The following is a 26,715-nucleotide window of genomic DNA, read 5'->3' as shown; positions in this document are numbered from 1 at the left end:
AACTCTGACCCCACAGGTCAGTTAAATTCCAGTATTGTCTGCTATTAAAAAAACTATGGTACACACATGGTAATACTAGTGCATCATCATTTCAACATTACATAAGGAACATAACAGTTTATTTACTAAATTTACAGACTGAAACCTCAGAACTAGGGAGAGAGAGAAGGAACTAGATAAAAGGAAGGAAAAGCTAATAAAAGGAAGAGAAAAAGGAGCCAACTGTGACTAGGTTGTGCTGAAAAAAAGGGTTATAAGTCACTCTATATTGCACATTTTTATAGCCTCTGTATATACTGTAACTAAACTCCTATAAGCTGACTCAGAGGGATGTCCACAGAGTAGAGTGTTAATATTTTTTTTTATTCCTAGTGAGTCATGGAGATATTTAGGTTTTTTATGGTTAATATTATTGTCTAAATAAAGAAAACTGATATAATGACAGAAGGCAAGGCCATTCTATTTATAGAGCACTTATCATAAACTAGAAGCAGATTAATTTAAAAACAAAAAACTAATACATAAATAATCACAGCGACAGAATAGAAAGAAATCAATACAAATGTAAAACATTACAATCATAACAAAATGTCAAAAAACAAACAAATAAACAAACTAAATAGTTCAAATAGGTAAGTGGAGCAAACATAAATAATAATAATTACAGAAGAAAAACGTGATTAAAATATAAACAATAACATGAATACAACATATTTTAAAAAGAAAAACCTAATGGTATATAAAAATGTAAAAGGGAATTACCAATGTTTGAAAAGCACAACAAAATGAAAGTTTACAAAAGCTTAAACATCTTAACGCAAATATTTCTTTCCGCTTCAACTGCTTTGTTTATATATGGAAGGTAGACAATCGGTAAAGGTTTGGACGAATCAGAGACACTGAGACACAGGACAGATGTTACAGAGCAGCTGATTGGATGAGGCTGGGTTGAAGCAGACAGGGGCGTGGCAGCGGCGGAACCACTTCCCTTCGTTCCGCAAAAGTTCGTCACAGTTGTTTTTAAGGACTCGCTGACCCACAGAGAAACCACGACATGCCTCCTCACCTCACTTTGTTGGATTATTTCTCTTAACTTAACTTAAAACTACCGGAAAATAACCTGGAATATTTGCAGGCGCCTGGCGCAGAAGCGGAGGAGGAAGAAACCTCAGGGTGACTTTTCTGAGACTTGGAGGAAAAAAAAAAAAAGGAAAACTAAGCTGGATTTGTGCCTGAATTGTTTGTCTTTGAAGTGAAAGGTATAGTTTTGCTGTAGCCTCAGCACCTGCCGCCACCATGCAGGGCAACGGTGGAGTGTACGCGGTGAAGAAGAGGAGGAAGCCTCTTCAGAAAAAGTAGGTTTTAATGTCTCTGACGTCATCACCCTTCATATCTCCATCATGACTGTAACCCAGTATGTCTGATCTGTATCGTCTTTTAAAACTCATTTTTAAACACAATTGTAGGTGTTCATTTTTATTATTGTTGCTTTTTTACAATTAATGTATTCGGCGTTGTTTTGAAAGCTGCTTGTAAATCAAGTTTTTATCATACTTATAATAATAATTGTTATTATCAACATTGATCAACCAATGACTCATTATGTAGTTATGATTGGTAGAAATTATCTTAACAATACTTGGATGGACGGTATGGGCAAAAATGTTAAAAAGATAAAATTAAGTAAGTGAATGTCGAAGAAATCATCTTTTTTAATTTTTATTCATTTATTCATTTGGGGAAAGACATAAAGAACATCAACATGTTAACATGTCAGATTATAGCCACCGGCTAAATCACATCTGTGATACCAAGGATGATAAGTAAGACAACATACTTAAGTTCAAAAACAAGAATGAATCAATGTAAAACCACATTACTAAACCAGGAAGTAGGGACCCCAAGTTTCAATGTGATTAAGGGACATAAGCATAAAGTTCTCAAGCTAAAATGCTTGTTGTTTATTTTTTGTACTGCACACTGACAGTTTGATTGATTGTGAATTACACATTGCATTCAAATGGTCTTACACTTTTTAGACAGAAAACAACCAGCAATAGTTAAACACAGAAAAAAAGGTTGTCTTAATATAAATATATTGACCGTTTATATTGAACCTTCATATTGATATTGATTAGCGATTTCTTGATTTTACCTTTCTTGTCTGATATTGATAACAATATAATTCTTTTAAACTACAAAGCCTTTAACCATACATTTAAAGGCATAATTCTCCAAGTGTGTGTGACACATATTTGTCTCCCATAAAGAAAACATCAGCTGACAACATGACTCAGCTAACATGTTGTTGCTGATATTCTGCAATATCATATTATTGCCCTACATTTGTGTCCATCAAATGCAGAAAATTGTGTGAAATATCAGTCTGTTTTCCAAACCTCAAACTGACGACATCCTCAAATGTTGTTGTTTTCTTAACCACAAACCAAAGATATTTAGTTTACTGCCCTAGAGGAGCAAAACACCCCAGAACATATTCACATTCAAAAAGCTCAAATCAGAGAAAAAACTGTCAAACAAATTGCACAATTAATAAATTAGTTTGGATGATTTGTAATAGCCATTTTGGTGATGACAGATAAGCTCTATTCTGTGTGTACTGTATGAAGAAACTAGTGGGCCAAGGATTTTTGGTCATATACAACAATGAAAAACAACAAAGAGTTACTTGTTAAAGCTGATAACAGTAGAAGTGAAGGAATCTTACTTTTAAAACTAGTGTGCAGCTTTTTCTCTTGACTGAACACGTGTGGTTTTTGAAGTATAAGTTAAAACAACACTGGAGACACTTTGCTGGGAGCTGTTTGCAGCTCTTTGGATTATTAATAAAGGTGTTGTTCCGCTTAGCTGCGATCCCTGATGTTGCATCAACACAACTTGGCAGATTGCTCTCATGTCTGAGCCAACGCTCTGAAAACAAAGACGGGCACTGTAACTAGCTGCTTTAAACTTTGTAAAGTCTGTAGTTAAAGCAACAATAAAACATGTCCTCCACCACACGTCATTGTGACTTTGTACGAAAGAGCAGTGTGCCACGTTACAATCAAAAGCACATAATCTGCACATGTAACCTGACTCGCCTGAGACTGGCAGCTCTGCCATCAGAGCCAAATCAAACTCTGTAAAAGCTGTAAAATAAGAGTTCCCAGCGTAGCTTTCCTCAAACTTACAAGTCAGTTTTATCTGAAATCTTTGCAGACTGTATTTACCAGAAGATTTAAAGGAGATTTCAGAGCTAAACAATCTGGGTTTCAAATGAGATGATCAGAATGTATAAGGTTCTTTGTCCAAAAACGCAAAGTTTATTATAACTAAAATCTGTTTTTGTGTGTTTTTAGTGATTGTTGGTTTGGTGTGTTTGAGTGCTCATTGTTACTATTACACAACAACAGTTCAGTGACATTTTTATTTATGGTATGGTCTATGGTAGAAGGCAAATACTGATACTGACATAATGGCATACAATAAATATGGAACATTTTAGTACGTGGTTGCATAACAGTTCGTTGGTTGTCACCGGGATGCAGAGCTAAAGTTCAGTAGGGTGACAGCTGCAGGAAAGAAGCTTCCTCTGAACTTCTCCCGGAGGGGAGTGGGGTGAACAGTAGAGCCGCAACTAACGATTATTTTCTCGATTATCAAAATAGTTGTCCATTAATTTAGTAATTATTAGATTAATTGTTTCAGCTCTAGTGAACAGTCTGTAGTTGGGGCCACTGCATTCGTTGTCTCCCTCAGCTTCACGGCGCCTTGTCTCACTCACAGTGCTGTGTGAGTGAGAGGTGGAGTGGCTACAGTAGAGTGGTGAAAGCCAATGTGTGCTTCTTTTACCGATATATTAACAGATATCTTATGCATTACTTATCCAAACAACGTCAAACTTACTTGTGCCCGTAGCAAGACACCTTTCAAGTTTGAAATCCATCGGACCATCGGTTCGAGAGATATGCGAATAACACACACGCACACACACACACACACACACACACACACACAGATAGACGGACTTTCCTGGAATTTATACATAGATTTACAACAAACTAAAGCATAAAATGTGACATTTTAAAGCAGAAACTGGCAAGAGTTCCACACTCCTGCTTTGCTAATATGATTCTTTGTTTACTCATGTAATAGGTATCTCAATGAATGTGCAATTGGCACATTTTTGTAAATTACAAAAAGGTGAAAGGTCAAGAAAGGTAGAGATGAGCTGATATGGGACTCTAGTGATGCATTGGTCTGATATTGGCCAAAATCAATGGATTGGATATCAGCAAAAGAAAAAGTATCTGATAAGTCTGATGTAAACCCTAAATATAAGTGCAGGCAACATGCTTTCAAGAGAGATGTCATCCACCACTGTCATGTGACCATCACATGATTGAGGTCTGCTCCTCAGTTAAAGCATGATGTTCTCGAACGCCTTAATAGCTAAGCTGTTTAAAAGACTGTGTCTGACTGATGTCAGTATTAATAGAAATTCAAGGCAGTGACGTCAGTATCGAACTAAGTGGTATACAGTCATAACTCAAGAAAACAAGCTAACTTCATATGATGTTATTAAGCAGAAGATTCTAAAGAGAACAAAGGAAAATCGAAATAATTGCAGATTAACTCACAGTCCATGGAATCAGTGCAGCTTTGTAGCAAAGATTCTCACGATTTGTTGTGGATACACCGACTTAATTTACTACCCGAGGCATTTTTTTTTCTCTGACTGCTTCACAGACACATTCTGTGTTTGCTATATCCGCTCTACAAGCATGGTTTTACTGCCATTGTCAACCAGCGGGGTATTGTACTGAAGGCGTTGTGACTGTGTGTGCATTTTTGTTTTGGATCGTGTGAGCTCTATCCACCACCTCCCCCATCCCACACTTTGTCGTGTTGAATATCTTCATTCGCGCATCCTGCTTTCTTCCCGCCTCTTCCCCTGCGTCTCGTGTGTGTTGTGTCAGGGTGGGATGGCACACAGGGCGGCTGCGTGTGCTGACATGTTGGGGAGGAATTACCTTGTGGTGATCTGTGGTAAAATTTGGCACAGGGAAGAGCAGCGGACGCATATTACTGTATCACAGAATATGATGTAACCGTATCTGACCTGATAAGAGTTTTTCTCTTCCACTCCACATATCAGTATTTATCTATTCATTTATTCGGTTCAGACTGGAGTATCTCAACAACCATCGCATGGTTTGGCATGAAATCACTTACAGATGTTTATGTTCCCCAGAGGAAGATTCCCGACTTTTCTTCTAGTGAAGCTGCAGTGGGCAGGTTTGTTAGTAAAGTAGAATAAGTCATTTTTGAGTTCCATCCACATTTTGTGCTAGTGCAGGGCTCCAGACTACCTTTTTTTATTAGGAAAACAGTGGCCTCTAACTAAAGATTTGAAGAAAGCAAGCAGAACATTTAGGGGCACACACCATAAATTGATAAATCACCAAATATTCACATTTCCTCTCATTTTCACTGTATCCCTGATAAATACTTTATTGTGCACCTTTGAAGAAGCAACATAAAATATACAGACGGTACCATCACTGTCATTACAGTACAATGTTAACAAATATAAAGCTATGATTTTATATGTACACACAGTATGTACTCTGTAACCTTCCTGGCATTTCACAGTACAAAGAACATGTCACATTTTTCATAATTTCAGACTATCATTGTGTTTGATCAATGTGTCGTCTTTTAACTGTGCGGTACCAGCATTATCTGTAAATTCCGTTGTTCTCCACACGCTGCGGGTATCAACAGCAGCATTTGCACCTCATGGGGCAAGGTTCTTTGGAGTACCTCAGCCTCAGATTCATCCTCTAGGTCAGGATTTGCCTCTGGCTCACTAGGCTTACCAGGGAGAAAGTATGCGTCGACGGTTCGCTTAGCCATTGTTCAGAGTCACTGTTTTACATGCATGGTATATAAAAGTGAAACCTCCTCCTCCGACATGCATTTGATTAAGTCCACGTTTCACCAGTGTTGATAGTTTTGTTTGGTCACAGTCTATAGCATTTATTGTCAGTAGTAATTCTCTTTGCATTTAATAAATCTCGTTGTTTATTCCACACAAATTCAAACTCTGTATCTCTCTGTGTGAGCTTTCCCCTAATCTTGGAATAGTAATACAGACTATGGGCCTCACTCTCATCCTGTTTCACAGAGGAAAAGTTGAAGCTTTGTTTTGATGTGGTTTATTCTGGACTTTACGTCTGACGCTGACACACATGATGACACTTTCCATTATCATGAACAGGAAGAGTCTGCTACATACACACACTTTGAAGCTCAGTGTAGAACCCAAAACATGTTAGTAAAAGTGTGTACATTTAGGAGGCTTTACTGGCAGAAATTCAATATATACATTGAATATATATATATATAAGTAAAACTAATTAAACTAATTTAAGAAGTTAGTTACATTTTTGGAGCAATGATGAATCCATTACATTGTGTGTGGTTTTTTTTTTCAATAATTAAAACAAGCTTCATGATTTTTCAGATTCTTAAATGTGAACATTTTCTGGTTTCTCTGATCCACATCACAAAGAAATGATTAAAAATGATGAAATGATTTTGTTTTGAAGACAAAGTAAGACATTTGAGGACATCACCATCATCATTTCCCGGGTTTGGTTAACACCAAACATTTTTCAACATTTTCTGACATTTTATGGACCAAACAGTTACTTGATTGATTGAGACAATAATAAACAGATTAATCGATTATGACAATAATTATGAGTTGTAGCTCTAATTTAGTGTCATACCCAATTTCACTATCTTAACATGTTATTTTAATTTCTTGGGTATCCCTTCAGTTATTATGAGTTCATTTGTTTTCTTCTCAATTTTCAGGTAATGTTTCATGTACTATATGCATAAACATTCACATTTCTTTTTATTTCTCTTGTGTGCAATAATAAAATAAAATAATGACATAATGTAATTTCTGATATGCCTGAACACCAGCGTAGTACACTTGGGAACGGGAGTGGTTTTCATTCTTACACACTGGACCTTTTAAGTTGTACTCTGTTCCACTGTAAACATGTCCTCCTGTCTCCTGTGTCTTCTTGTAGTGCAAAACCTCCACCGGTGAAGACCAATCCGTCCAAACGCCACCGGGACCGTCTGAATGTGGAGCTGGACCATCTGACCAGCCTGCTGCCTTTCTCTGAGGAGGTCAGAGGGCGTCTGGACAAACTGTCAGTGCTCCGCCTCAGCGTGGGTTACCTGAAGGTGCAGAGCTACTTCCATGGTCAGTGAGTTGCACACACACTTACACAGCTGTGGTGACTGAGAGTAACAGGGATACACTTGTGAAATTTGCACACGTGTGTGTGAAAGTGTGAACTTTATGTGTGTCTGTAAGTGTTCTCCAGACATTTATGTGGCTGAGCCCTGAGAGTTTAAGGCGTCAGAATAGGAAGTCTATGATACTTTGTGAATAATGAATAGCTTCCCTGCTGGGAGGGAAATGGGAGACAGAGTGTACTGTGGGGCAGATGGAGTCTGTGGAGACGAACATGAGACTGGTACAGTAGGTTCTTATTCTGACACTGATCAAACCCATCCATTCAAAGGTGGCATTTGGTTTCCTCTGTCATCAGTACACAAAGAACATGCTGGTACAGTTGGCTACTAAAAGTCTGGGCGCGCCTTCATATTAAAAAAAATGCTTTGCGTAACCTTTTTTTCCCCAGGTGATGGAGATGACATAAACACAACCCCACACAAGAGGGATTTTCTTCAGCTGTTCAGGGCTGCATTGATTAATTAAGGCTGCAGTGCATAACTTCTTGTGTTTTTATTCTGCTTCTGTTGGTCCTTGTGAACAGAAACAATGTAAAATTATTTGTATGCTGCATCCTTCATCTCAAAACAAGCTCTGTTAAGCAAAACTATCAAACTTGACTGAGGGAGCATTTGTATATATACAGCAGCAGGGAAAGGGCAAGCAGGAACATAAAGCGTTGATCCCAGCAAACTGCTGAACAATCAGGTTCTCTGAGCTGTAGAATTCACTTCTGAAACTTGTGTGAATTCATTTGCCAGTGGTTTGAATGTAACAGACAATCTTTCATTTTTAAATGTTACATACCACAGTTAGAATGTAATCAGTCTATAAATGAATCAAGAGCTTTTTGACAATCAGTTTGATTTTTTTTCTCTTTGTTTTCAGCGTCTTAAACATGAATATGTTCTGGTTTCTTTACTCCTCTATGACAGTAAATGAATATCTTTGGTTTAGGGACAAAACAAAACAAGGCGTTTTAAGGATTACATCATTTTGAGGTTTGGGTAACACTGATTCTAGGCAACACTAGCATTTTTCCTAATATTTTGGATGAAACAACAGCTCAATCAATATTGAGGCAGATCTACTGCTGTTATTGTTAGGGCTGAGCACATAAAAACAATAAAGCTGGTGGTGCTCTAAGACTTTTGCACAGTACTGTATGTCTAATCTGAGATAACCCAGTAACAGATTCATACAATGTATACAATCTCATATCCCGATATAGGTTAATTTAACAAACGCATATTGACACCCATTTGGATATATATTCTATTATGTAAATTCAATGATTGAGTTGTTAATGGTAATACAGTGACACACACACACACATATATATATATATATATATATATATATATATATATATATATATACATATATATACACATATATATATATATATATATATATATATATATATATATATATATATATATGCATATATATGTATGTATGTATATATATATATGCTCACATGCAAGAAATTACCGCATTCATACGAAAAAAATAACCCTCCTTTCTCGTATTCCGACATTTGAGCTTTGATTTCAACAACATTACAACAAAGTGGTGCAGCTCAGGTCTGGCACCTGAAGCCTCTCCTCTGCCTTTGTGCGTCTGTGGCTCTGCTATCAGCTGGCCGATCACTGCTGTTGATGGAGAAGAAGGGGGCTGCAGAGGGAGGAGACACAGTGGCACGACATGAGGGCTCCATGTAGGAGGACGCTGTCAGTGAATGGAGACTTATGAACAACCAACACAGTTGGTGCAGCTGCAGCTGCACTGAAAATCACTGCAAAATGAATGTGTATTATAACATATGTACAATGTTTTCGAGCAGAAAGTGAGCTGGCCTGTGTTATAGTGAACACACGGAAGTGAGGCAGGTCATGGTCTTAACAGATTGTGTCTACACCAGCACGTTGTGCCGTCGTACTCTGAACACCTTATCTGTTCTCAACTTTGATGTTAGTGCAGACTGACATCACACACACACACACACACACACACACACACACACTCCTCTGCATTGATTGAGGGGAAAACCCTGGACAATAACCCTTGAATTAGCTTAAAGCTCCTGTGTGTAACATCTGTCGCCAAATTAAAAAATACTCCTCACGTCAGTCTGAAAGGACAACAAGATCCAAATACCAACTGTTCTCTTTTAACACATTTATTTCAGTATCTCACTCCCTTACTAATGTTTCAGGGAACTTGGGATGAATTCTTAACCTAAAATTTGCTACCGTCTCATTTTATTAGCGTAGCTGTTAAGTTTCTGCTTTCCAATAATATTAAGTCGTCAAAATGTGTCGCTCTGTGTTACCACAGAAACAAAAACACTGCTATACTGAGAAACGCAGTTTCTGCAGAGTCACTTGAAACAAAATCGTCACTTCCAGGGAAGCTGGGCTTCCACAACAGAGGATGTGGGGTGGGCGTGTTAAGACGCTGGGCTTCTGCATGATGATTGGAGGAAATGTCTGAAAGGCGGAACCAGTTTTGATTGACAGCGTTGCAGGAACATATATGACAGCTGAGCCTTTTCGGTCTCAGTCCTGTGTGGATTTCGTGAGAGACGTCTGTAGACAGATAAGTGGTTGTTGTGTGTTATTTGTTCGCCAATGCAGACTGTAAATAAAAACACTATCAGAGCATTTCAGTTTTACATAATTATCACATGTAAACTATCATGTATAATGAAATGAGCTTCCCCTGTTTCAAAGACCAGCAACTGCCACTGATTTGAATGGAGTGGGTATTTGATTATATTGAAAAGTTACACATTACAGATTTAAAGTTAAAAAACAAACAAAAAACCCCTCATTGAACAAGTTTTCTCTAATGAAACATCTGCAAATTCTTAAATTCACTGACTACCTGCTCTTGCAAGTTATGAAGTTGAGGAATATAAGGATTCACCTGCTTGAGACCATAAAATATAGGCAGTCCATGCACTAGTTGTTTTAAAACTTGGTACAAAAATAGTGGACGGATGGACTGACCATCATCACCAGCGTTGCTTACTGTGCTGTTGTTGATTGTGTATTGTTCAGGATGAAAAAGCCTGTTGCACTTGATGTCATTGTCCTCAGAGACGAGGTCTCCCCGTGGCCTCCTGAATCTCTGCTGCCTCGCCAGCTAATCTTCCACAGCAGCTTCCTCTGATTGTGGAGGATGTTTGTTCAGGCCTGAATAATGCTGAATACGGTCATACACGACTCACGCAATCATTGATGTCTACAGTTCCATTGATATGTGTTTGGATTCTTCTAATGTGGTTTTATATGAAGAAGAGGTAACAAACACAGACAGCGACTGTTATAATGTGCTTTGTTATGCTTCACGACCCTGAAACACTGCTGTCAACAGTATTTCTTATTATGGTCAATTATCTTTTACTTGTGAAGTTTTCATACAAATCTCACAAAGATAATCAGATTTTTTTTAACCATGGCCTCTTCATAAAACTGCTTTTAGCTCAGTAAATACTTATGTAACATGTGTTCATGATTTCAAATTTGTTTCAAACCCAGACAAAACAAAGCTCATATTGTTCCCAAATCCAAAATCTCAGAAGTCAGGGAACCTGCCATTGATCACCATTTTTTAAGGTTTACAGATTGAGTCTGTATCTCAATACAGGCTGAAGCAGAAACTGGGTTTTTATTTTTTTACTCAAGTCCTGTCTGTCTTTAGAGGCCAAAGCGAGGCTTGTTGCTGCAACATGTTATGTCTGTGATGTACTATGGTGGTGTGTTCTATAAACATACTTCCTCTCAAAGCTTATTATGCTCTGGATTCTCTTCACAACAGTGCGTTGAGGTTCATTTCAGTCTTGAAAGCACTGATACATCATTGTTGGTTGCATGCTTGTGTTGGATGGTCTGACTCGTCCACCTGCAGATTGAAACACTGGCATATTCTGTCTGCTTCCACCTTATCTTCACACCAATCTGTCAAAAAAGGTACTGACAAATAAGCCTGTCTGTATTTGACTGACTTTTAAAAGTGGTTTTAAATGACTTGGAGGCATAACCATCGAACTAAAGATGTCTCTTGTCCATTGCACTTTATATTGATTTTGTTGAAAACTTGCTGATAATGTGATTTTATATTGTATTCTTTGAACTGCACGTTTCAGTAGTTGCCACCCTGTCTATATACTGTTGCCTGTCTTCAGGACACTCTTGCAAAACAGAGTTCTATTTATTATTTAAAACAAGTTTTATTGCTGGTTAATAAAGGTTGAATTTAAAAAAAGTTACATTTCAGTAAGTGTAACATTTACTGAACTGGGATTTTGAAATAGTCTCAATCATTGGCGAAAGGTTCATGGACATAAAGTTCAATCTCTGAGGAGCATCTTGATTGTGCTGAGCTGATTTCTTGGTGTCCTGCCTCTGGACACTGTGGGAACATTTGTGAGAACCTTTTTTGGCTGGAAACCCATCAGATTGACCTAACCTAAGGCAACAATCCCTGGGCTCTGTGTTACATTAAGTGAACTGGACATTGTGCAAATCTGCCCAATTGGAACACACATTTACTCATTTGATTATGATGTACACTTCCACATGGTATCACTATCTCTGATGTCCATCACAGATAAAACCTTCCACAAATCACACCACTGTAACACAGCACGTGTAACAGTGACCATGCTAAAAACCCTGTAGCCACGGCAACTATGCTCCAGCTGCTGCTGTACCGGTTTGAGCCGACACATTACTTTTTTTATTTGTTGAATTAGACAGTTTATGGAAAAAGGCAAGAGCAAATGTTTTGGAACAGAAATTGCAATATTAATATATACACTTTTTTTCTATGTTCCATGCCTACTTTAAAATGTAATACTCAAGAGTACATATTGACGACAATTCATATATTTGTCATGTGTGCATTCGAGTATAGCAGTAAATAGTTTCATAGTTTCTCATGTGCAATGCTCCATTCTTTTTTAAATGTACAACACAGTTAATATTGAACTGTAGCTTGACTTTAAGGTGCACTGTGTTACATTCAAATCCTTGTTAAATGACTCCACACAGTGCTACGACTCTCTCTGTTAAAGCTGCTACTCTAAGCTCAACATGCTGTAGATTCCACATAAATTATGCAATTTACCAGGGTCATTGAATGCATGTCATTAGCAGCTCTTGGTACCGTAAAATTGCTGTGAACCCTGCATTACTTTCACTAGCTCACATGTGCTGGAGTTTAGAATATTCAAAATATTCACTGATTAATACCATTGAATATTCTAACAGTATTTTTGCTAAAATTCCCATCACCAACTTTCTCACTCTCCTCTGTATCACAGAACATTTATTTCACATTTGAAGTTCTACTTCCCCTGAGCCTTTGTTCAGACCAGAACATCAACTGATGAAATAATACATGATGAATCTGAGTGAGAGCAGTGTGCAGAATATTTTGCTACTGGAATACTCAATAAATAAACAGGGAAACACACAAAAAGTATCACATAGGAAGTGTAATTAATGGATCTGAGGCCACTGATTTAATGTTTGCATTAATACACTCATGCAGAGTGAACAGACTCTTCAACGTAGACTCGTCTGCTGTTTCCTGCTCTGAATTGGTCCCAGGCGATAGTGTGTCTACCCTCACCAGGTGTGCTTGTTGCCAGGGTGAACTTTTGTCACCATAGCAGTGGAGTCTAAACTACTCAGGATGTCTGACACCAGCAAGTTTGCCTTGTGTGGCTGGCAATTGCTCAAGTCTGCTTCCTGTGTTTGTGGATGGCGAGGGGTGAGCGAGGTTGTGGAGAGGTCAGTCGGAGGGTTAGCTCGGCCTGCGGCTGCATTTTCCTGCAGGATAAATCTGCCGCGTCTGCTCCATAAACACAGCTGACATGCTGGGCTCTGAATACAAGCAGTTTCAGGTTAAACACTGCACATTTATCATGGACTGTACTTAAGGACACATGACCATTATAAATATAATGGGTGTAGTAATTTAAGATGCTCTTAAATATGAAGTCAGCATAGATGAAGGACTGCTTCCTATGTTGCAGTTTCAGAGGCTGCAGGGGGAAACACAATCGCCATATTTGTTCATTTTTAACCTGTGTATGATGTTCAAATGATAAAAAAGGAAAAATGGCAAACACCACACAGAGCCATTGTTAATATTATCACCTGCTGATATGCTGTGGGGAAAAAAGGTTTTCTTATATATATATATATATATATATATATATATATATATATATATATACACATGTATGTATATATATATATTTATATATATATGTGTATATATATATATATATATATACACATGTATGTATATATATATATATATATGTTATATATTTTATTTATATGTACCATTTTTATGTATGTTCTATTTTAGAGTGTAGAATATTCACCTGAAAATGAATATCTGTTGTGTTTTTTTCTTACCCTAAAATTAACAAACAAGTGAAGTAAATCTTGTAACTATATACAGTGTATATGTAGTTTCAACTTTATACTTTATACCTACTTCTGTTCAAATAAATAACTGCAGCGTCACTGTGAATGTTAAATCAGACATGGAAGTTACATACATATACACAGTACAAAGATATGTGTGTATATGCTCTATGTACATAGTATGTTATATCCAATATACAGTATTATGATGTTTTGAGTCACTGCTTACAGTATTTAGCAATGCAGCAGAATAATTAGCAGAAACATACTCTCTGTCACCTCTGAAATGCCCATTTTCCAACTGAAAAGTGTATATTTGTCTGTTTTTGAGTTGTTCAGGTGTTTTCACTGCAGACAGAGGTCAGATTCATGCACATCCATCTGCTGGTCTTTCAGTAAAACTGTCCTGTCCTGTTTAGTCTATCACATCTTCTGCACATGTTGCGTACGGTTTATAATTCTTGGTGTCACGCTGAGCTTACTGCTTGCAGACATTTTGACGTATTACACTACTTGGAGCAGATCCCCCTGAGCTGGTTAGAGTGGGTGCAGTAATAACAAACCCAGGATTCCTTCAGCCAGGCATTTTAAGTCTACTCTGTCAAAAGCTACTCCTGGCTGAGACGTCAGGGCAGATTCCCGGGTTTGTGAAGTGGAGACGAGAGGCAGATCCAGTGGGTTTGTTTTAAATAAGCGGAGGAGGGAAGTTTGTTAGCGTGCCACAGAGTCATTACTGTAAGGAAAGGAAAGGAGGCTTTGCTTAGCTGACTGAATGCCAGCGATAACAGATTAGATTACACCAAATTTTTGTTGGAGCTTAAAAAAAAAGAAGTCCTTTTTGCTTTTTGACACAATAGGAAAAAGAAAAAAAGCTGTTTTCTGATTGGTCAAACTGAAACTAACTGGTGCTGACCAAGGTTTTTAGGATGCCTCAACTTTATTCATTTGCAGAAAGGACAAATGCAATGAGTTGTGGATGTACAGCAGTTTTGTGCTTCTGTTACCTTTTAACTTGAATGGTGTATATGTTTCCTGTCAAGTTTGAGCAATGAATCATTTTCAAATTAATATTGGAATTTGCTATTTGCAAATCGCAAACGCTGCATTTTACAGATGTTACTCAGGGTTTTAAGGACTGTTAATGGTTTCATTATTGGTCATTCATATCCTTAGGTCCTAATACTTGCATTAGAATATAAAGTCGCGGTTAATATTTTGATATGTACTGTGGTAATGTTCCACATTTATTGCAAAGTGAATACTGAATAATGGCAACACATGTTCTAGTGGAAAGGAAACTTGGTTTGAAGATTGCCGGTTCAAATCCCCTCAGGTCAGGGTCTGTGGTAAAAACCTCTATTAAATCTTAGCAAAATCATTCCCCGGAGAAGTTTGAGGCTCAAGAAGACAAACCAAAGAGACAGTGGCACTTTTGTAAAGTAGCAGAACAGCTCATCTTAGTTTTGGTTCTCCTGGGCTAAATATATGGCTCTTTAGTTGCTGAGTGCTCCAATTTGTTCAGCAGCTGGTCCAAGTTGTGTCTGTCAGCTAAAAAGCAGATCCCTTGTATTATTTGTTGTTATTCAGTACAGCAGCTTTAACAATCTGGTTAAATGTAGCATGAGTTCAAGCCGCAATTGACAACCCATTGAGAACAGCAGCTGCTTGTAGGAATTCCCAGTTGAAATCCATATGGCTTGAGAACTTAACTCCCAGAGCTGAGTTGGGAGAGTTGATACAAATAATAATAATATTAATAGTAATAATAATAATAAGGAGATGGTATTAGAAGTGAAAACCTATCTAGAATAAATACTCACATACTGACGATACTAGTGGAACTAAGGAAACTGTGGCTGCAGATAATCACTGATAATCAAAGCCTTGTGATTTATTGACTAAGAAAAGAAAAATGTATTGTTTGTAATTTGAGTGATGTCACCCATTAAGTAATTTCAACTCTGAGTACCTGGAAATTAATCTGAAATTCAAATGTTGTGTGTACAAGTGGCTGATCTTCTGACTGAATTCTTTGTGGTTTCTTGCAGCAACGCCAACTGCTAATGTAAAGTCGGCTCCTGCAAAAGGCAAAAATGGAGAGACTACGTCTCTGGATGGAGTCGGTTTCTCAGAAGGAGAATTCCTGCTTCAGGTTCACACACAAAACACACAGTAGAATCGCACACGTGCACCAGTGTTTGCCTGAGCTACAGTGTGTTTGTGTGCGTTTGCTTTCATTGTGTCAACAGGCTCTGAATGGTTTTGTGTTGGTTGTGACGACTACTGGCGTCATCTTCTATGCATCCCCGACTATCCTGGACTTCCTGGGCTTCCATCAGGTAAAACTATGACTGACGCCAGCCACAGTGTCATCTTTGTGTTTAAATATAGTATGCAGAAAAAGTACTGAAAAATAAACACGCACAAACTCCTGTGTTTGTCATCAGTCGGACGTCCTCCATCAGAGAGTGTACAATCTAGTTTACGTGGATGACAGAGAGACGTTCAAATGTCAGCTTCACTTTGCCCTCAACCCCGGTGAAGGTAACACAAACAAGAGAGCAGAAAGTAAACACCTTGCACTATATGTAAGATTTGACTCAACAGAGATTAAAATGTGCATCTTAAAAGTCCACTTGGAAATCCCTAATTTGCATTATTTCTGTTCAGTGCATTCTCCAAGGAATACACAACATACTGAAAATCTTTAATGGCTTTGTTAAATTGTACTGGTAATAACTGAAGAGGACGAAGTGGCAGAGTTGTTCCATATCCTCTGTAAACAAGTCCATCGGCATGTAGACTAGTGAAGGGGGGAAATCAAACCCACAAATTGCTTTGATTGATAAAAATTTTCACAATATTCTGACGTCTTATAAACAGTTAATGGAAAAAAAAAAATCAAAGATGAGACATTTCTCTTTTGATGTACTTTCTGTTTTCAAAATCAATGTTTTTGAGGGTGCTATCCAGAGTGTGTGATGCTAATGATACAACAAGGCAGATACATATATATATATATATATATATATATATATATATATAAATGTGTGTGTATGATTTGATCTGAATATCTATCTCTCTGCAGATGGGCAGTCTGGATGTAAAAGTTTGTGCAGCTCTCAGAGCTTCCTGCCTCAGTACCTCCCTCCTGAGAACTCCTCATTTCTGGAAAGGAGCTTCTGCTGCCGCCTGCGATGCCTCAAAGACAACACTTCTGGATTCCTGGTAACAAAACCAAACCACAGCGGTGCTTTGAGTCAGAATGTTTATACTCAGTAGACATAGTGGATAGGGAATAACTAAACTCACCATCTGATCCTTAAGAGGATTAATCATTCTAAGGTGTGTGCCAATATTGTTTGTTTAAATGATTTAAATGAAATCTCACAAGATGATGTTGACAGGAAAGTAAGGACACATCTTTGGAAGTTTTTTTTTAATTGATATTGATATTGAATTGATAATATAATTTAATTGTTTGGAAACACTTTTTTCACAGTTTGATAAATTGACCTCTTGTTGGTGACAAATTAAAGTGCACGGCCTGCATTAAAAAATAATTTAGAAATATATATGAAATACATTTACATCCTGGAGTCATGTGAGGTTTTGATTTTGTTCCTTATCTCAAGAATCCTAAAGTGATGAGAAGGACACGCTGCAACATAAAAACTTTATTAACATTTTAAACAGGTCTGGTCTCATATTTGCTCATTTGCATTTTGGCAGGAGAATCAAATAATTGCTTTAAACCACTAATCTCTGCCAAAATGTGACACAAAAAGCAAAACGTTCGTCTGGGAACTTAAACATTTAACAACAATTAATGGCAAAATAGTATTTAAAGGGGACATATCATACCGTATTTCGCCAACCCTGCCAAACCCGCCCCTTTCAGAAGGCTCAGTTTTGTGTGTGGTCCCTTTACATGCAAATGAGACACAGGCAAACGCACACCCACTTCTTCCAGGGGGTTTCTGATTTGTCCTTTTTACTGCACTCACTCAGCTCCTGTTCCCTCCACTAGTTCTCTGACAATATCAACATGGCAGCGTGCACGGAAAACAGCGAGAGCACCGTCACAGGAAGAGACCTCGTCACAAGAATCAAGCCGAACACTGCCGAACTGTAAATCAGTTAAAAAGACTTAGGGACAGCACCGCTGAAAATCGCCAGCAGCGAGCGGCGAGCTGCATAAACTGCTGCTGTATGTGACTGTATCAGACTGAGTCTGTGCTCCGGTCATGGAGGACGTACTGAACAAATATTTTTAATTAGGACGTGTCAGAATGGTCAGTTATGAGCTCTATTTGACCTTTTCTTAAAAATGTGTGTGTTTGTACGTCGGTGAAATACGGTCGCTGACTAAATACGCCGACCGCTGGCCGCAGTCTGATGCGAAGTGGTGTGAACACACAAACACATGTTTGCTGACTTTATCCGGAACATTAGCTTCATATATAAAATCCTCTGAGGCTGGAAGTTTGTGTAAAACACTGTGCTCCACTGTGCAGCCACCAACAGCACACTTGTCCCTCCGCGTTGACATAATACTGCTCTTCCTCCCTCGCCTGCACTCTCGCATTTTATAGGGTCAAGGTGGAGCTAAGGTGGAGCTCTTGAGGTAAACTTACAGGTGGGGTGGTAACATTCGCGGTGAAATGCGCATGCTGCCGTCATAAGCGCAGGGAATTCAACATCACGTGTTTTATCGCCTATACTTACACTAAGGGGGACCACGAAAAAAAGTATTCTTTTTCCACACTTTGGCGACTGTTAGGGCCTCCAGAGTCCCAAATATAAGTATTAAAATGATTAAAAAGTTGATTTTGCATAATATGTCCCCTTTAATAGTATAGCCATTCTCTTTATTAGCATTCATGTTGATGTCTCACTGTGGGATACGCCCCCTCGCATATTCGCAGAAGCACCTTAGTGGCTGACAGTCAAGATTAGAAACCTTAGTAGAATTTAGTAGAGCTTAAATGTTGCCGTCTTGTCCTTTGCAGGCTCTAAACTTCAATGGACGCCTCAAGTACCTGAAATTACAGGGAGGCACCGGTGCTGATGGGAATGCGGCTCCTCCTCAGCTTGCTCTGTTTGCCATTGCCACACCTGTGCAGTCTCCGTCTGTCATGGAGATCCGCACCAAGACCATCATCTTCCAGACCAAACACAGAATGGACTTTGCTCCTCTGGGCATAGACACCAGGTACTGCAGATCTTAAGCTTGGTTTATACCTTCTGCGTTGTGTCAGACTTCCTCTAAAAGTTGTTGCAATGCTATGTCATGTACAGTAACTCGGAATATGTGTAACTTACACACATGCTGCGTGTGCAACGGTATGTCCGTGGGAAAACTGGCCAACTAGATTTACGTGTATAAGCAGCATCATAAAAGGATTACATAGTTCTGGAGTGTTTAGGAATTGGAGTTTTTAGGTGTTTTATTAACATGTAAGCTGTCTGAAACACTGTGTGCGACACAAAGACCCACACCTCTTTGACTGCTGATGTAGCTTATCAGAGATGTGAGGTGTGAAAACAAAACAAACAAAAATGTGTAACAAAGAGAAGTTTACAGTTGTCAGCATGTGAAAAATGCTGGTTCGCTTATTTATTCTAATTTTACCACTGTATGCATCCGCAGATGTTATCTCATCGGCTTCCTGTTTATCCACACTAGTTTCTTTGTATGCTACACCACCTCTGGTGCTGCTTAAAGGGTGTGTGTGCCTCACATGGAATATAAACATGGCTCTCTCGTTTTTTTGTACTTAAATGTTCAAAGCCTCTATTCATGAGGATGCAAATGTACACAAGTATCCGCAAAAGCAACAACAACTTCCAGAGTGTTTTCTGTAATCAACATATGTCAGATATCACCTACTCAAAATAGACATTGAACCAGAAAGTGATATTTAACTCATTACTGTGCACTTTTCCTCCTGTTATTTCTCTTTGCAGAGGGAAACTTGTTTTAGGTTACACGGAGGTGGAATTGGTCACAACAGGCTCGGGTTATCAGTTCGTTCATGCTGGTGACATGATGTACTGCGCTGACAACCACCTCAGGAGTGAGTTGTGCTTCTCTGGGCTGTTTTTAGTCAATTGTTTTTAACCGTGCATTTTTAACCGTGCATTTTTGTTTGTTAGTGATGAAAACTGGAGACAGCGGCTTCACGTTCTTCAGGCTGCTGACTAAAACACGACAGTGGCTCTGGGTTCAAGCCTCTGCCAGGTTAGTCTTCAAGGACGGGAGACCAGACTTCATCATCGCACGCCAGAAAGCGCTCACGTAAGTGCTACAGTGTTATCATCCGTATATTTTAGGCTTTATGTCATATCTGTCTCCAGTGCTGCCAGACTATTATACGAGGGGTTTAATGATAAGCTCAAGTATGACAAACATGTTGCTTTTCCTCTGAGGGCTTCTCACTGTCCAAAGTGTGAATTCATCTAGTGCTCAAGCGAGTTTTTCATTCCTGATGAATAGATCATCTTTGGCTGAGACAGTGTAACAATGACATAGATTGAATGTGCTTTTATAAATGTAGTGAAAATATGTTTATAAAAACCTTTGCTTGTTGCCTCCTGTTCTCCAGAAATGAAGAAGGAGAGGAACACCTGCGTCAGAGGCGACAGCAGCTTCCCTTCAACGTTGCCACCGGCGAAGGTGTTCTGTATGATTTTTCTTTGGATGTTTTTTCCACCGATGGTCCTTCTGGCTCCGACGCACCAGGCACCTCCGAGTCCACACCGGAGAAACCTCTGGACCCCGCCTCACTCTTGGGATCCCTTCGCCGCCAGGACCACTCTGTTTACATGCAGCCAGAGAGGCCCAGTCCCCAGCTCCCAGTCTTCTCCCAGACAGAGGACACTGATTATGAGCAAATCCAACCGTCCTTGGAGCAGACGTTTCTGGACAGCCATGCTCTGCTCAGTGTGCCCGGTGAGGGCCAGGCTCTGCAGAAGAGACTGAGCACAGTGGACCTCACATCTGACGCCATGATTGAGTCTTTGGAGCAGATTTTGGGAGATTTTGGGGATGGAGGGATAGAGGGCGTTGATGTGGATGAGATAGAGCTGAGGGACTGGGAGAACACCCTCATCAGGATGAATAAAGAGAGAGAGGATGCAGAGAGGGAACTGAATCGCACCCTGGCCAATGATGTGTTCACATACGTGGAGGAGGCTCTGCAGAGAGAGAGCAGTGGGTTTGTTATTCAGCGATCAGATGTCGCTGGGTGTAACGTTTCTGGTATGATCAACAATTTATCCATTCAAGGTGAAAATCATGGGTTTGTGGATAATGAGCCACAGTGGCAGCAAATGATGGACATTAATTCTACGCAGACTAGATTTGGAAGAGAAGGAAATATTCTCGCTGATGTTTTTAATTCACCTGCACAGAAAGATGCTTCAAAGATTTCCCATGGCACGATAAGTTCACTAACACCCACTCAGTGTTTTAACACTCAACAGGGACACACCACTTCTTTGTGGCCTCCGAGGAGCAGCAGCAGCAGCAGCAGCAGCAATCACAACTGCAGCAGTGACTTGATTTCAACACAGTCGTGGCTTCCTGCCACACGGAACGCCAACAATATTCACAGCAGCTTTGAGATGATGGACCAGGGTGTGCCATATTCTCTAACCCACACTGGTGCACAGCAGACTTCGGTGGGCCCACAGCGTTCACAGCCACAGGGCCTTTCAGAGTGGCAACATCAACAGCAGCAGCAGCAGCAGCAGCAGCAACAGCTGCCACCACAAACCTTTCACCATTGCACTTTTTCACATTCCAACACAGCGGTCAGCGTGAACTCAGCAGCTCACCCACACACACAGACATTATCTGGCAGCTGCATGTATGAAAACAGAGATGGTCGCGTACATCCTCGTCTGGGCCCCGCGTTCTCCAGTGGAGCCACGCGTTCTGCAGAGAACCCAGCGAACACGGCGGCCATCACTCTGCCACATCTGGACGTGACTGTTTCAGGCAGCCAACACGGGGCAGTGTCCAGTTCCAGCTCTCGCACAGTGAGTGGAAACAATGCAAACGTAGGGATAAACCTACCAGGATATTCCACTGCAAATGGGTCGTTGCAGCCACCATTCGTGTGTTGGAACAGTGAAGCTCAGGTAAGATGAGTAGTCGTTATTATTTTTGAGAGAAGAAAAGCACTTGAGCATGTACAGTATTCATTAACTGGGTTAGATTTCAGGATTAGTCGTACAGTCACCCCCAGGCTCTTCATCCAGATGGTTCTAATTTGTCGGGAAAACAGGAACAGTTCTGAAGAACCCCTCTTTCAGGTTGTAAGTAAGAGGAGTTATGTTATGGACATCCTGGAGTCCCAATCCTTTTCTGCACAGACATTTAGTTGAATTTGTCCGAGCTCACTCTAAAATGCCTATAGTGACTCCGTTGTGTCTGAAAGTCGCACATTTCTTGAAGATGTTTCTCCTCACATCTAAAAGTCCAGAAAAGGACTGAGAGGTGAAACATGGTCATTTGGATAACTATGACCTGGATGAACAAGAATGGACACAGGCTCTTTGGTGGACACATACGTTGTGACCTCTGCCAAACAAATTCAGAAATGTCTGAAAGCAGCTTGAAGGGATATTGGTCCTTAACATTAAGTCACCAACTTAAACATTTAAAGTTAAAGGAGCATTTTAAAAGAGTTACTACATTTTCCCCGTTTTACTGTTACTGTGCAGTGGTTACATTTTATTTCGATCATTTTCAAACACTGATTGTTCCCATTAATGACCGACTACTATATTTTTTTGTAGGAGTCAAATTAGAGTAAGCTGAAGTGTACTCTTATTACTAACCGTTATGGCAAATGACAAATGGCAACAAGTCACACACTTGATGAGTGACTTGTGTAAATATGTCAGTTGGTGTCACCAAAGCCGACCTGAGACAAACAATTATTTCTGGATTTTTGTGTTGGGCAAATGTGTTAAGCATCTAAGATCCACTTTTAGGACAAAATGTAAGAAAAAGAAAAATCACAATTGAGAAACGGGATGGAAACCAACACCTTATTCCACACCACATTTCTCCTCCTTCAAAGACTAGATGAATTAATTGGTCTGAACCTTGGTTTTAATGTTCATGTCATCACAGCCTCTTCTACACTTTTCCTCCACAGACCTTGAATGGTGGTGTCGACCCGTTTGCCTTCCCGGTCCGTCCTCCTGCGGGGAGCATCAACCTTTCCAAAAACATGGGACCATTGTGACTTTTTTGCACTGAGCATCAGTTCAGTTCATCAGTGACTCAGTAAGAACCTTAGAGATCGTTCCTACATGGATAGGAAATCAGTGTATTTTAAACTCGTCAAGACATGTGGACCATCTCATTTCAAACTTAAAAAGAGAAAAAAAAGAACCTTACAGCATTTTTCTGATATAGTGTCTCCAGTCAGCACCAGACAATGTTTCTGGTTACACACGTGATCAGTCTGTGGATGGAAAAAGATGCTCTGGTTTGTTTGTATTACTAAAAAAAAAAAAGAAATCATCTTAGGTGGTGCTAAGCCATTGATGCAGTAACTGGGCGCTGTGTCCTCCATTTTCACAGCAAACAAAACAAGGCAATCAGAGATGGCAGACTTCACTCCATTCACACAACAAGCCTCTGTTGGTCATATTGGCAAGTGTGGAAACACAAACAGACAGACAGACAAACAATACTTCACTCCCACAACGAGGGAGGGGGAGCCAATCCCAGCTGACGGGGTGAAAGACGGAGGCGCAGCCTGGAAAGGTCACCTGTCCATCACAGGGGCCAACAACATAACACCACTGTGTTATTTTTCCTGATGGGCCAAAAGGGGCATCCAGCGCCCTCTCCTAGATCACACAGTACTTACTTCAAACAGTCTGATTTTCTAGGCTGTACATTTGGAAATCCTACTGTTTTTTTAGGTTTGAGTTAGAACATATGTCCATCCATCCATCCATCCATCCATCCATCCATCCATCCTGCTTATCCTATGATTGGAAGCTGGTTACCTGAACCAGAATTTAAACAAAAAATCTTACTCTGAAGACCCTGGTTATACGTCTTGGAAAGAGTGAGTTGGGTGGGCACAGACAGCGCATGCGCAAACTGAATTTCCGCCCCACTGGTAGGTGGAGTATTACGCCCCGCTCACCAAGCAGAAATAACATTTCAACAACAGAAGAAGTAGTCGCCAAGGACAGTCATCCAAGCCTCGACGTGTCCGAGGGAGCTGTAGCATCGGTCTCTTCTTCTTTTGGAAGGAATGTGTCCTATTCCCGGCGTCCAGACTTGTACCGCCACTCGCTGGTGAAGTCAGACACTACAGGACCCTGACTCGCAGAGTACACCAGGGTCCGCAATATGTGAAAGTATACCAGGGCCTTGAGGCATCAGAAGCAGAGTCATCCTTGCAAAGAAAACTACCAAAGTAAAAGACGTGTACCGGTTGTTTTTTCGGATGAGTTTCTGTTTTTTTTTCTCCGAGCAAATGGGATTTTGAATGTGGTAACAGACTACAAGTGAAAATAGAAGCCTAACTAACGGTCCTATATCCACTAGAACAGTTTTTAAAAGAAGATGGCCTTCAGGTGCTGACACACCTCTACTTGCAGCAGTTCTTACGCCAACTATGTCTACTAGAGATACACGTCTTTATAATACAAATTACATTTTGTACTATTATTTCCAGTGGCAACAACGTCAAGTGCTGTTATTACTACACCAGAGTTTCTCATGGCCACTACTGTTGTAGTTCTGTACACCTACGAAGCAGCATGTAAGTGTGATTTGAAATGCACTTAAAAGAAAAAGAAGTTTACTTATTTATTCAAAATATTCACTAGTGCGGTGCTGTGACATCAGAGCTCTGGGTTTGGATTTTGACCCTCGTTGTGTTGTTCGGCTGAGTCTCTGACCCTTACGATCTAATGAGTAAGCGTTCTGGACAACAGTCGGAGAAACTAAATGAAACATGTGTTCATTATGTTTATTTACAACCTATTTGCTGATGAAACATACATGTGTATATTTTTTTTAAACTCTATATCCTTATGAAAGCAAATGACTCTGTAAATCAGGCTGTATAGTTCTTTGGTGCATTTCTTTACCAGATCTTAAACACGTAAACAAGTGGTGACTATTGGACGACAGCAGCTGTCAATCACACTGGTGTCCAGTCCTCACTCTCTCATCTCTTTTCCTCCAAATGAAGAAGAGTTGAAACTAGCATTTAAGACCATTAACTCCACAGGGGAATGTTTACTGACGTTAGAAATCAAATCAGACGTTAGAGCTCATCTTTCTGTTAAACCAGAAAACCTCTGTTCAGTCTACGTTAAGCATCCTTCAAACCTTCCTATTGTACTTAAAGGTGCAGTGTGTCAAAATTAGTGACATCTAATGGTGAGACTGCATAATTGCAAAAAGAAGCGCTTTACCAAGTGAGTCAGGGAACTACGGTGGCCTCCATGTACCAGAAAGGACTGAAACACTCTTATTTAACTCTCTCCGCTGTCTCTGCCATTTCCTCCGTCTCCTTTTTTTTTGTTTTTTTGCATAGCAACGTGCTTCAAGCTGCTGTAGAAACACGTACATTAAAGGCTTATTCATAAACAAGAGCAAAAAAATAATTTCGAGCAAATTAGGTAAATTGAAAAGTACTAGTTTGCATGTACCTATGTAAGTATATGCAAAAAACAAAACTCTAAAACATAGTTGTTGCTGGGTATGACAGCATTTTTGTGCAGATTATTGATAATATTGTTATTTAATATTCGTGGAAACATATTGAGCTTCTCATGTTTGATTCTCGAGCTGAGAATTTCCACAGAAATAAAAGAGGAAAAAAATGCGTCTGAGCTTTCAGTCAGATGTTACGGTCTTGTTTTCTCAGCTGTCAGAGAGAGAGAAGAGAAAAAAAACAACATAAAACGTTAATAAAATTGCGATTTTATTACAGCGTTACAGATGCTTCACATGTGGAATATCTTAAAATATCAAAAACGTTTGTTGCACTAGTAAAAAAAACATCAAAAACAGCTGCATCACAATTTTTCTCATGAAACATTCAGTAGTTTTTAAGGCACAGATTATAATTCCTCAGCACTCAAAGAGTGAATGGTTGTTCCAACAGGCTGTTAAAAATGGCACTAACAGATGTTTCAATAAGAGGCATCGTTTTTGATATAATTTTTGTAAAATTAAACAATTATTTTAAAAAATAGGTAAGAAAGGTAAAATGAGCTTTAACTTCAGCCTGCACTCTTCTCAGTTTACCACTGAGATTTTTTAATGGTTTTTTTTTGTCACATATCAATCAATGAAATGTCATCTCTTCACATTATAATTTGGGACACGGGAGAAACGGCAGCTCGAGAAAAAGAAAAGATCCAAATAATGCTGTAAATGCTCTCACATTGCATCATTCAGCTCTTTGAACAAAGGACTGTTCTGTGTCATATTCATACGCTTTAGTTTTGCCTGTAGGAGATGACTGCCGTGTCATTCTGCGTCGGTAATGTTACCCTCTGTAGCTGCTTTGTATTCCGTGTGTACAAAATATAACCACTGGAGCCTCGTCTCGTTTTATTTTCTTTCTTTTTTTTTTTTGCCATTAAAGATTTGTAACCCCCTCAGTTGGTCTGATATGACATGTTCATTCCAGGGCCTCCCGTGAAGTGCTCCCCCCTCTGGAGGGTTCATGCGAGGACGTGGTGTGATTGCATTCAAACTGGGTCATGTGGCGACTTCACGGATGAAAAAGTATCACATTGAAGCTGCTAAGTATTTGCAGTATTCGTGTCGCGTCTGTGGACATTGTGTCACTCGCTCTGTACTTGTTGCCGTCGTCTTGCTCTCCTGAGGCACCGGCTGCTCCCACAAGACGTTATGATGTAACTCCTCTTACACAG

At 39.6% G+C, this 26,715-nt stretch overlaps 1 protein-coding gene across 1 annotated transcript; it reads left to right on the top strand.

Moving 5' to 3' along the window:
• The first annotated feature begins 1,225 nt into the window (after window positions 1–1,225).
• On the top strand, window positions 1,226–26,439 carry LOC131446232 (aryl hydrocarbon receptor-like). The gene is made up of 11 exons (XM_058617351.1): window positions 1,226–1,355; window positions 7,110–7,288; window positions 15,825–15,928; window positions 16,026–16,115; window positions 16,224–16,320; window positions 16,865–17,004; window positions 18,789–18,991; window positions 19,747–19,856; window positions 19,936–20,077; window positions 20,385–21,924; window positions 22,950–26,439. Exons 1-11 carry the CDS (start codon window positions 1,297–1,299, stop codon window positions 23,037–23,039), a joined length of 2,754 nt encoding a protein of 917 aa, XP_058473334.1. The 5' UTR covers window positions 1,226–1,296; the 3' UTR covers window positions 23,040–26,439.
• Window positions 26,440–26,715: the final 276 nt, after the last annotated feature.

This window comes from Solea solea, chromosome 19 (genome assembly GCF_958295425.1).
Source record: "Solea solea chromosome 19, fSolSol10.1, whole genome shotgun sequence".
Lineage (NCBI taxonomy): Eukaryota > Metazoa > Chordata > Actinopteri > Pleuronectiformes > Soleidae > Solea > Solea solea.
This window is presented reverse-complemented; position numbering and strand designations above follow the sequence as displayed.

Bases quoted from the DNA above. Each gene is read 5' to 3' on its own strand.
- LOC131446232 (XM_058617351.1), top strand. From the start codon at position 1,297: ATGCAGGGCAACGGTGGAGTGTACGCGGTGAAGAAGAGGAGGAAGCCT. The intron at 15,929-16,025 runs GTTCACACACAA...TTGTGTCAACAG, and splicing joins AAGGAGAATTCCTGCTTCAG to GCTCTGAATGGTTTTGTGTT. The intron at 16,321-16,864 runs GTAACACAAACA...ATCTCTCTGCAG, and splicing joins TGCCCTCAACCCCGGTGAAG to ATGGGCAGTCTGGATGTAAA.